Source organism: Lepisosteus oculatus, chromosome 3 (genome assembly GCF_040954835.1).
Source record: "Lepisosteus oculatus isolate fLepOcu1 chromosome 3, fLepOcu1.hap2, whole genome shotgun sequence".
NCBI classification, from domain to species: domain Eukaryota; kingdom Metazoa; phylum Chordata; class Actinopteri; order Semionotiformes; family Lepisosteidae; genus Lepisosteus; species Lepisosteus oculatus.
In genome coordinates this window covers 56562282-56575489 of record NC_090698.1, presented here as the reverse complement: position 1 = coordinate 56575489, position 13208 = coordinate 56562282, and the positions used below count along the sequence as shown (strand labels likewise).

Below are 13208 nucleotides of genomic sequence, written 5' to 3'. Positions count from 1 at the left end.
TCTGCTCACCATATTGTTGGGAATGTTCTTGAAGGCCAAAGCCTTAAATTACCTTTGCTCTGGGGAACCTGAGAGGCATAATTATCTCCAAAAAGTCCTCAGAATGGAAGGAGATTTATCATGTAAAGTAGGCCTCCACAGATGTTCAGTGCTACAGAGTCTTCTGTGTTGGAGAGCAGGTGTAATACAAGTTTGATTATCTGTGCTGTGTGGTAAATTCCCAAAACAGGTGTGCAGGGGGAAGAAAACCTTATGAAATAGTATTTCTGAACCTGGTCAGCCAAATGAGAAAGAGAAACATCTCAGGCAATTACATGCGCAGGCTCTGCTGTCTTTTCTGAATAAGCAGTTTGGTTCACCTGGGAATTGCTTATGCTTCAGAATGCTTTATTTATTTAAATTATAAGTAATTTGACTGATTCCATTATAGTTGCATTTTATCTTAGATATGCTTCTCAGTGATTGATTTATTTTGAAGATTAACATAATTCTTTTTGTGAAAGAAACACCCCAAAAATTTGAATAACATTTTTCTTTTGTATGCCACATTCATCTTCTCTTAAACGTTTTAATATTAGAATGTAATCTTTTTGACAGCCTTGGAATGAATATGCTTTTTTTCTAGTCTATTACAATGTTTTTGGGGAAATGGAAACAACTTTCCTTGACCCAGGTCTGATCATACACAAGCAAATACTAAGAGGCTATTTCATCTTGTTGTGTGTACCATAGTTGGACTCATTTAATGATTTAGGTTATTTTCAAACAGTGGTGGAAGAATAACAAGAAAGAAAGAAAAGCAACTTAGAGTTGTTGAAGATGGTGATCTGTCACTCTGTTTAACACTGGGAGTCATTGATTCGCCTGAATGGGCAAGATAAATGTGCATAATTAACCCTTTCAATCTTAATGACAAATGAAGGGAGAATTTGCGTTTCCCGATTTCAGCTGTTCTGTTTGTGGGCTGTTCTTGTGGACCCCCCAAAAGGAAAACAGCTCAGAGTTTTTTCCTCATTAGTCACCTTTCAGGTCATGCAGTCTGAGGTCTTTTCTGACCTTTTCATACTCTGCAAATCTGAAAAACAAGACATGTGGCAGTAAGGTCATGAAGCAGAATTCCCTGTGATAAAGAAGCCTTTTCTTTCTTTAAAAGGGGTACTGGATAATATAGGTCTTGGGACCGCATTCCTCTTTGCGCTAGAATTAGCTCTCAAGCTTAGCAAGAACAGACATATGTGAAGCATATGCTGACATTTTGGACAGGGTTGAGTAACCATAGGTCTGTTAAAGTATTGTCTAAATGTTATACAGGTTTTTTGGGGAAGCCAAAAACTGTAGGAACGCAGATATTACCTGTTCAGGGACACTATAAAATTTTATTATTTGCACCTGTTTCTAATATTCTGAGCTCCTGGGAGAGGCAGTGAGACTCTTTGTTGAATACCATACATATTTCTTGTTAACTAGGAGTTTGTTTCAGTGATCTTCTCTCCTGGTCATCATGATTTTTAAAAGTTTTTTTCCATAATGCTGACAGTTGTTGGTGTTGTTATAAAATTATTAGGTTGTTCATCAGGTTTAACTCACCTCTTCCAATCCAGTTTCGTTTTTTGAGTAAAGCTTTTAATGAAGTCATTATTTTATAACATTGCCAGCAAAAAAGATATTCCTAAACTTTCAGAGGTGGCATAGACGTAATGAAAATGTATATTAAAGTTTAATGACAGGAGATTTTTTTTTACAGTGCTATTTTTCTTTTTCCCCTGCTGCAATTATGTCAGTTCATGAGAGAATGGCAGAGTGAGAATATGCATTCCATCTACAATTGACTGTGACGGGTATATGGATTGTATTGATCGATAATCACTCCTAGGTCACACTGTATGGACAGAAAGTGCCTTGCATAGGTAATGTGAGGCGACTTCTAGCTGCAGAATTGTATTTTCACAGTCATCAATGCCAAGACCTGTGCAAAATATATTTCTAAAGACATTACAGTCTCCCTGAGCATTAGGAGGAAAAAACTGAGAGAGACATGTGGGAACAGGTGAAAGGACCAAGTACAAAGCTTCTTGCTTACCCTACAGTATGCTGACATGCCACCCAGCACGGCAGTGGCCCCTGCTCACCTCCTCACTTTATCATCTGCACATCTTGGCACAATTGTGCCACTTCAGCTCTGCAGACTCCTCGATGCCTTTACCACAGGGACCGAGACAAGAGAAAGTCATGAAAGTTCAGGACTGGATATCTGTATTTACCTGAAATTAAACTTAATAAGAGAGAATGGGGAAACCCGAACCAGGGCCAGAATTCAATCTCCTCTCAAAACTCATGTGGTATTTGCAAGAGAGGCAAATTCTCTACCCAGCTAACCCCCCCCCCCCATCCATTCCAATTGGCAAGCGAGGTACAAGAATAATTAAAGGAAAGAAAAAAAATTAAAGCGGTTAATGATAAAATACAGCTGATTTGTTTCATATGACACGTGTGTGTGTACTGTATAAACCGAGGTGCTCTAAGCAATCTCTCACAATCAAGGAGTCTGAACAATATCAGGCAGTTGGATCAGATCATTACAATGATTGGTCCCTGGTAATTAATGAAGATTAATTTTCTTTGCAGAAAGCTACAAGATGTGGTAGGCAAGAGTTTTAACTCAATACAGGTGCCTTCACTTTCTGTATCCACAGGACTTCATTCTTACAGAAGAAACTGTATTTTTTTTAAAGGAAGAGCAAAACTGTAAATTCCAAAATTTATGTTTTTTTGTATTTTGTACATTGTTATAGTAAGGCTGCCACCGAGTGCATATTTATTCCTTATCTGTTTTTTTTTACTGTGTTAGAGAAGTCACTTTAAATAATCTGAGGTATTTTTCCATCAAAGTTATAGAACAGGCTTTGCCTAAGGTGTGTTTGAGTTTTGATGAAAGCAGGCCCGATATATTTCCCTTATGTCATAAAAGTATTGCTGCTTTATTCAAGCATTGGTTTTCTGGAATCACTGACACAATTTTACCATATAATCTTTGGGATATAAATGAAAAGAATTAGAACAATCCTATGCTATTAGTGCTTTCTGTTAAAAAATAACACTTTAACCTTCCTGTGGTAACTTCCGTGACCTTGGAAGAACTGCTGTTTTTACAGCCATAACATAATATTTTATCTGCTCACTTCGCAAATCACAGATTATGCAGAAAGCTTTGTGTATAGTGAGGTAATCCGCATGAATTTATGTTAAATTTAGATTTTGAAAATCTATGTAGAAAGCAGATCACAGAAAATGAATCGCATAATGATTTTCTGGGGAGGCTTGTTTCTCATTTCTTTTTGTTGGGTAGTATCCCAAGTGAAGCGTGAAAAATGTACATCTGAGACCACTTTATGTGTACAAGATATATGAAACTAAACCTGATGTAACTATTACAAGTGGCATTGTTAAAGGTAATGTGACCAGTTTTGAAGCACAATGTATCTTGTCATTTGAAATTAGTGAGAGAAACATGATACTAACAAAAATGATCCTGTCAGCAACATGATATATGTGCAGAGCATGTAATAAGATTATAATCTTAATTGTAATAAGAGTATCATAGTGTCTAATGAAGGTATTTTGTATTACATTACTACTTTTAAAAACAGGAGAATTCCATTAGATTTAAGTAAAGAAGAAACAGTGGTTTTCAATAGAAAAAATCTCTCAAAACCTAGCAATTGGCATCACATATTTAAAACTCTTATTCAACCTAGAGAACTAAACAGATGAGATATTTTCTTAAGTGGTAAACAGAGCTCCGGAACATTTAAAAGAAGATATGTGAAGTCTATGTACAGTATATAGATATTTATCTGTTTTTTAAAGAGGAGAGGTGTAGCGATTGTGTGCACGTCCTTTAGGATATAGATTTTTCTGCCACATAAGTGCATTTGACACTTGTTTCTGTAAGAAAAATATGATTATGTATCTCAATCATATTTAAACAGCAGTTTCGCAGCAAAAAGAGAGAAAATGCCAGTGTTGCAGGTGCACAGGACAACAAGCAGACGGCAAAATCACATCTCTTTCTCCGACAAGTGTGATAGGTTTTAGCTCTCTCTGCTGTATAACAGTAATTTGGAGGCTGATGAACTCCATTCAGCACAGGGAACGATCCTACTCAGCTGTGTAATTGTAATGGAAATGGGCCAATCAAGACACAGCATTGCCGGCAACCTTTCGGGGGTACTGTTCCAGCATACTGGGCAAAAAAGAGGAGGGTTACAAATAATGGGTGCCTCATTCGCCTGCTCCTTTGGGTTATAATCAACTGGTAATAAATGTCTAAACTTGGGTAGCAAGGACTGCTGATTACAGAGCAGCTTCTAGCTTTCGGTGTGTTTTGACCTCAAGCTCATTCTCAACAGCTGTAGCATAACAAAGACATGTAATTATCATAATTTGACAATTAGCCTGCCATCTACTTCCAGTTTTTAATTAACCCATATAAATTACAAGACAATGAAGGACTTCCTTGCAGAAAATAAAACTTTTTAGCCTGTGTTGCAGGTACTGATGTGTGCTGAGGAACAGGAGCAATTTCAGATATAGAAAACCGCATTAAGGGGATGATGGGGAGAGGGTCAGTGTGTGACTACTAACATGATATTTAATTATCTTGAAAGACATATTCCTTTTCCTTTTCATGATTGTTCAGAAATGTCATAGAAATTAGTATTCAGGAAACGGTTTCAAATGGGTGATTGATTAATTTCTTATGCTTAATAAAAAGAGAAGTCTACGACTTTCAATATATACCTTTAATCCAGTAAACTCTGCTCTGAGTGTGTGGTACCTCCATTAATTTTTAGTTCCTTTTTTCAGCAAGACCGTTTAAGCAAATTATGGATTATTCCTCTAATTATGATGCAGTGTCAGTAGTATCTAGAGATAACTTGACTGGATTCACACTTATCTAGTAACTGAAAGGAATGGCATTCAACAAATGTGTGACTTTTGAATTCCATTTTGACATGACATTTTGATTCTCTATCCCAAAAGAGTAGTGCTTAATCTGAGGAAAAACCTGTTGTTTTTTTCTTGTTCCATTTTAGAAATTTTAAAGCTTCTCTTCTTCACTTTTTATAATAACAATATAATATTGCATTATTATATTATTGTGACGAACTGGCATTCTGCCCCGGGTGTATCCTGCCTTGCCAGCTTAGGCTCCGGCTCCTCAGTGACCATTTATTGATAAGATAAGATCACTCTATTGGCCATATACAATTTATTGTATTAGGAATTTGTCTTTTCACATACCCCAGCTTGCTCTCTATGAGACACACAGACAGGGAGAGAATCTTATACAGCACCCTTGGAGCAGCTGAGGTTAAGGGCCTCTGCTCAGTGGAATAGGATTCTTCTGCCGACTGCGGGATACAAACCAGCAACCTTCCAGCCACAGGCGCAGATCCTTAGCCGCAGAGCCACTGCACTGCCCCGGATAAAGGAGCTAGAAAATACAGTATATGGATGGATGGATTCTTATAGCAATATATTCCCAGTTGGATTATTATATTACCATGATCCCAATAATGTTTGTAACTTATACGCATTGATGGAAAGGTTACAGCTGATTTTATAAAAATGCCAGGCGCACAGTGTTTCATCTTTGAGTTAATTTTAAATAATCAAAATTAGTTGATTAAGAATCTGTATAAATACCTGTCCCGAAAGACATGAATTCAATTAACACAAGAGCATCTGATGATGTGACCATGCACTTGAGTAATAAAGATCTCCAGCTTACTACTGACTTGATTGAAGCCAGCCTGAGAGAAGTAGCCTAGAGAGTAAGAGGTTCTGCTTCAACAATTAGCAAATTATTCCAGGAGAAACAGGAGACCAGGAAAGCAGCTCTGGAACAGGCCATGTCCTGGGCCTACACACCAAACAAGGACAGTTATATCTGTCTGATCTATGGTTACAGCATGAGAAATAACAGATGTACCAACAAAATGACCTGTCATCATGAAAATGATCTGCATGCTTGGAGGCTGTCAGGGGTAACATGTTGCTAGCCAAAAAAGAAAATAACCGTCTTTTGTGGGCCTTGATTACTACTGTATCTTCATTGACATGAGGGAAACAAGGTGTGTTGAAGTGTCATGCTGAGTGTTTTTCTGTTGTATTGTTCTTCACAACTGGTGAAGTGTCTCACCAGCATCTCAAAACAGCACTTTTGATAAAGATTGAGGGCATACAACACTGCAACACATTGAAGAAGTCCTTGAGCTAACAGTCATTTTGTTCCTGCACTCTAATCCTGAAGTGTCGATTTTCTATCAAGACAATGCAAGACCACAAAAGGTTAGAAAGACCTCTTCTTTTGACCAGATTATTCATTGCTAAAGGTGTTAGCTTTAACTGTTACATTGATGACGCACACATCAATGTGAAAACTAAGACAGACGCAGATTTAGATTATGCGTACAGACTGCTTATCACATCATATAGATTGGAAACATTTTGTAGCTCAAAAGTGACAAGACAGAGGTGATGCATTTGGAACTACCACTCAAACTGCACAACTTGGATATATTTAGATTCGTCATTGATTGCCAAGATGAAGCATTGATGTTCTTCTGTAAAATCTTTTTTTTTTTCAGAAACATTACAAGGGTGTCTTTCTTTTCCTGGATAAAATTGCCCATTTTCTAACCATATGTATCATTTTCTAACCATATGTATGTCATATGATGAGAAACTGTTCAGCATTTTTTTGTATATTAGATTACTTTAATGCTCCAATTGTGGCACACTATAAACAAAATGTTTAAAATTCTAGGATTGTAGGCATATCCAAGTCCCACCTGAACTTCACTCCTCTTCTAGCCTCCCTGTATTGGCTCCCAGTGTCCTAATTCCTTTTCATGACCTACAAAGCACTAAACAGTCTCTTTCTAACCCAAAAGATGTGCTGATCTATTGCATTCCATTCTGCTCTTTGCTATGTGTCCCCATGACAAGACACCATACACTTAGCCGTGGTTTTTTTTTTACCAAAATGGGCCAAAATAATAGAACACTCTCCCTGGGACTGTAGAAACCTCCCCATCTTTTCCATTTTCACATCTCATTTAAAGATGCATTTTGTCAGGGTACCATTTCCTAACTTTAAATAATAATAGCTGTTTTTTGTTCTGTGTTACAACATGTCCTTTATATCTATATACTTTTGATTTGTTACTTCTACAATAATAGCTTTAAGAGGTCTTGGTATGAAAGGCGCTATATCAAAAATACTGTAAGAAAAACTTACATGGGATTGGCATTGATCTTTTATTATGACCTGAAATAGCTGGTAGTTTTCGAATAGATATAAAATCTGTCCAGCTGTTTTCACACCTCACTTATTAATAACCAACTGCTTATTGTCATTCTCTTAAGTCACTTGAGGATTCACTCCTTGGAATTGTGAGACACATTGAGGTAAAAGGGCTAAATATTGCTAAGAGGGAAAACGGAGATGCTGAGCACATACGTGTACAACAAGGTGGGGAAGGCTCGAGGGCACACAACCACAGCATGATTTCCCTTTGTGGAAGCATTCGCAGAGAACAGAGAAAACAGTCTCACATATCAGTCTCAATTTGTGGTTTTGTGTCAGCACTGCATTGGTCTATTAGCAGCTCTTAACTCTCCTCCTTGTGTAGGTGCCAAACCAACGTTCGAACTGGTAATGGAAACATGCCTGATGTAAATGCAGCTTCTGTACCATTCCACCCATTCTCCTGTTGCCTTTTAATATATAGCCTTAAAGTATGGCAAGTCTGAAGCATGGGTCTGAGTTAAATGTTTGCGTTTTGAGCTCATTTGCAGAAGAAAAGTAAAACCAGAGAACAAATTGACTGTTCCTGTGAAGTAAGCAATAAATACACATACAGCACAGTGCTGGTATTGGGGCAGTAAATTCAAACTGCTATTTTTTGTGTGCTTCCCAGCCAAACCATTTTTGTATCGTTTCAAGCCAGACGCATTATCAGATCTCATTCTTTTATATGATCTATTTTGTTGCTATTTCATCGGGGGTATGAATAAATCTGAAGGGTTAGTTGGAGAGCCAAAAAAGCGGTCACTAATACTTGGCCAATGTTGTACAATATATGTTCTCAAGATGAGGTGTCCTAGACACAATATAATTCAGAGAGAGTGTTGCAAAAGACCTCCTCCCCTGTACATCTTGAAAACTCTTGTGTCAGTAAAAACATCTGTGCTGCTGTCTAAGGCCTGCTTTCTCAGCTGGCACTTGTTCAGGGCTGTCAGGATAAGCAGAGTACTGATAATTAATATTGCTGGGACCCTTTTTATCATAATATACAGGGTGTCTCATGACTCTGTGTACTTTGGCAAAAGAATGAAACTACTTTTTAAAAGGGCTGAGATGTACGATGAATAACCTTTTAGGCACTGTTAAAACCTGTTAAAGCAGTACTAGTTAGGTACTGTTAAAACTGTGACTGTTGCTAATTCAGCCAGTGGGGGTACATTTTCCAGTTGAAAGTGTTTGGTTTAAATGAGTTTATGTACTACTGATGTTAGCACGTTTTATTTTCTCTGATTGTGATAGCCAAAGATGGTTGTCTGGTTATTCCTGTGCATTACGTAGCAATGTGAGACTATGTGAGGCTTCAGAAATATGGATTGTGTTATAATGTGTTTATATGTTATAGGTTGTACTTTTATGTATTTATCAGCATGATATTGCTTCAGGAAAATGACCCCTTCAAAAAGCTAAGTCTATAACTATCTTGTGTCCCTTGAGATATATAAATATGCTCTGTATCTTAAAGGTAATTTTCTGAGTAGAATTCTCTGATAAAACCTTACCAGAGTGTTCATCCATTTTTATTACTATGCTAATGTTAAGATACTGTATATTTGAGAGAGCATTCTGTCACCAGAGAGATACATATTTAAGCAGTCTCTCACCACTTTTGACTGTGGGTGATCAACATCTGGTATGGTTTGGAAATAAAAATAGCATTCTTTTATAGATTCATACACCCACTACTCTATTTAAAAAAAACAAATCTTTAAGTTATTATGACAAAGATTTAACATTTTCATGCATTCGCTTGAAGTATAAAGAGAGGTAATGTACATTTAAAGACATTTACAGAATTTGGAAAAATGAAGCACTATTTATAGCTATGTAATGCGAACACACAAGATGAATACTTCATCGATATATGATGTCATGCATGTTTTCCATCGTATCAGTTAACAACAAAATCAGATCTGTGAAGTAACACATTTTATCAAACAACAGCGATTTATTGAACGAAAATGTTTGTGTCTCACAGGTTCCACAGAGGAGACTACCACATCGACGTGTGCATAAATGACTACTTGGATGTGTTTTGTCCTCATTATGAAGATTCAGTACCGGAAGACAAGACAGAGCGCTACGTTCTCTACATGGTGAACTACGATGGATACAGTACGTGCGATCACACTGCCAAAGGTTTCAAGAGATGGGAGTGCAACCGCCCTCACTCCCCCAATGGACCACTCAAGTTTTCAGAAAAGTTCCAGCTCTTCACACCCTTCTCTTTGGGATTTGAATTCCGACCAGGCAGAGAATATTATTATATCTGTGAGTATGTTTTGCTTCTTACTCTGAGATGGGGAAAAAAGAGAGTCCAGGGGAAAGTAATCTAGTTGTTTAACATCTTTGGGAAAGGCACACAAACAAAAAGAGGTCTATGGAAATAATAGTGGCACTGACACTTCTAGAATTATCCTTAACTGTTATATGTTTCAGCATTGTTTTCCTTGTGCACGTTGCTCTATAAATTGCTCTATAAATTGCATCTAAACCAACATTTCACAGTGAGTCATGGTCACAAGAGGTTGGGAGGAGAGTAAAGAAGATCAAAAGCACTTTTGCAGTGCTTCTGAATTAAGATGAAAAGCACACATAACTATCAGGCACCGTATTTTCCATTTGCTAATAAACCTTAGCAGTCTAAGAACTTAAAACAATTAAATATTAATGAAGTGATAGGTTCTAATAAATAATGTAAGGTGAGTGTGGATGATATTAAATATGGTACAAACTGCATGCTTCAATTTTCATTGATTTTTAGTTCTAAAAATATATTAAGGGCAGATGAGGAGAACTCTGTAATGTTTGGTTCATGTATAAGAATTGAATGTATTGTCATGTATAAGAATAGGTAAATATGACACAAATATTATCCAAGCTCGTAGATAAAGAAATTATTCACTTAAGCTCTCAGTGGTACTTTATAGACCTAAAATATTCTCCACTAATCTAAGTTAAAGCTCAACTGATCCTCTTTAACAACAATTCAGCTTTCATCCATTAAGTCAAACTAAAAACAGAGCAATATTATTTAATGTGTATGGTATGAAGGTTAACTTGACAAGAGGTGAGGGATTTCAGACTTTTTTTAGTAGTTTAATTTCACCCTGTTCAGCTGGGGAATAAGATTTGAAAACCCCACCATTAACCTTTCAGCCAAGATCTGATCAGCATAAACTCTACTATTTCTTTGACAGCAGCTGCTTCATTCAACACAAGGCCCTTCAATAGAAATCTCACTTCTGATAAGCAGTTCGTAAACATCTCCTGAGGGCTTTGGAAGGAAATCAAAGTGTTGCCATAGCTGAATGTAAGCTTGCTTTGTGGTAACATGGGGCACACAAGGAAGGTGACCTTTAAGATATTGCTGCCTGAAACTGTAGTGGAGAAAATATAATCTTGGTGTCAGATAGAATTCAGAACCAACCTGCTGGGAGCTTCACACCCAGCTGTTGGAGGACTGGATGACTTCAGACCCCACGTAGCTACATTTTAAACTTGTTTTTTGTTCATTAGCGAGTCGTCAGAGAGAAAAATGGTACAAAACGTTAAGACATGAATAAAAGCAACAGATTAGAAAATAAATACATTTAAGATACCAGTTTTATTGTCAAATTGGAACCCTAAGTGAACCAAAAGAAGAAAATTTTTAATGACCTTCCCTTGGTTACTATTGATCTACGAGAGAATTAAATGTCTCCTATGCTTCATCATGCTGATAATTATTTCCTTCCACTTGTTCTGAAAAATGGAACATCTTTAATAAAGGAAGGAAAGGCTTTTTGTAATTTCTCAGTACTCTGGTTTAATTGCAACTTTTTTAAAATACAAACCAGTCACCCTAATATAAAGGTGCAAAAAAAGAAAAAAAGAGAGCAATATAAATCTTAATTCTTTTAAGATTCATTTTATTATCAAATATTTTAATCTTCGTAATCAGCATTTTAATAATTTACTTCTTTGTTTGTTTATTCTAAGCAGCACAGTGGTACAGTGGTTAGCATTGTTACTTCACAGCGTTCGGGTCCTGGGTTCAATTCCTGGCGGACTAGTCTGTTTTTCCTAGTGGTTTATGTTTTGATAGTTTTGAAATACTCCAGAAAACTAATTATTACCTGTGTATGAATTCTCGTATGCCGGAGATTTTATATATCCTTACGAAGAATGTACTGACCTTAACTTCTTGTATTTTCCTCTTTACTATCTCAACATATTTATTGACATTGCAGATATTTATCTTAATTATTTTTATTAATCATCTTACTTTATGAAGGACTTTGATCAAATTTATACAATATGTCCAATATATTAGATGATACTGTATATGTTCAGTGTGGGTTTAGTCTTGGTAAAAGTATTAATTAAGTCCTGTATTGCAGAAATAATACAAACTTTGTGAACTGCGGTTAGAGTTTTTTAAGTAGATGAGAATGTGTCTGTTTCTAATTGATGATAACCCTTGGATTATCACCAGCAACACTTCAACTCTAGGGCAGATTGCCTTAATACAATTTATTACGTGTTGGGAGATGTTGATCTAGGAATTATAAATGCACTGTAACACAGTTAAGCAAACCTTTTTAGCTAACATTTGTGGGTTTGATATCGTTGGATGATTTTATTTTAGTATTAAAGTAATTCATAGTTAGCCATGTAAACTAATTTTCTTCTCCATAATCAGAAGTCAATATTCCGGTTAGCAGAGTGTTTAAAATTAATACCATTAAGTTTTATATATCATCTTACAGTATAAACCAAACAAATCTGCTCTGTGCATATATTACAAAATTAAAGAGTAAGGTGTACATCCTTAGTGTTATTATTCATTAGTTGCCTTTAAGGTAACTTTTTTGTAAAATACTTTACATATTGACATGGAACTATATGCACACACACACATATATTTATTATATATGGTGCACATTACTGTCCGACCACAGTTTTTGAATATTCCAGGGATGAAATTATATGTTTAATATATGGTATTAAAGGTTCAACTTGGAATGGTCTTATGTGCTTCACTATCCAAGGTTCTGTGGAGATTAATGACATCATTTTTTCTCTTGTAGAAAAAGGTAACTTCTTTGGTTTTCTATTTTTCAGATAAGAAATTCATATAAAGAATGGGATGCTCAGACTGTCACTATTATTTTATGAACTGGTTTCTGCCAGTGACTTTGTTTTATGGAAGTGTGAGATGACAGATGATCTGTCCCTTATTCCAAGCGGGTACTCTGCACAAGTGATGAAAAAGTGATAGAAACAAAGAAGGGTTTAATTACTTAGTCCCATGAAAAGAAAGAGAACAACTGTAGATCAATATCCTGTGGCAAGAGCAAAAGGTATCACTCAGGGGCTGCAGTTCAAGGAAATGTGCATTGCACACTAAAATACAAAGCAAGGCACCCACACTCAAAATTTAAAATCACGTTGCCAACTGTTATGTATTTGTCCAGATGACAAAATGTTTGGCAGCTGGAGCTGTAGTTCCTTGCCTTCAGAATTGGAAATACAAATCAGGTCTTCAGCCAATTTAAAAATGTGCATATTGACACCATAAAGCTATTCAGCTTCGGTGACAAGAATAAGAAGAAAGGCACTGCTGCTAGTATTGCATAAATCACTTATTTATTTTTTATGTAATATTGTTGTATTTCTGTTATACTTACATTTAAATCTAGAATCCATATTCAAGAACGGAGCTGCATCAGCTAAGAAGCATTCATGCAGATTCTGTTTTAATGTGGTAAATACTCTATTTTCAGCTTCCATGTAGATACATAAACTGTTTACTTACTGTAAACAGATTGGCAGTAAGCTGAAAGATGGTTTT

General features: G+C 36.3%; 1 protein-coding gene across 2 annotated transcripts in view; it reads left to right on the top strand.

The window, feature by feature from the left end:
• Positions 1-13208, top strand: part of LOC102683228 (ephrin-A5) — a 110006-nt gene that overhangs the window by 81198 nt on the left and 15600 nt on the right. For both annotated transcript variants that reach the window (XM_015368803.2, XM_006626865.3), the window contains exon 2: positions 9351-9643. In XM_015368803.2, coding sequence (XP_015224289.1) covers positions 9351-9643 — 293 coding nt within the window. The remainder of the gene's footprint in view (positions 1-9350; positions 9644-13208) is intronic.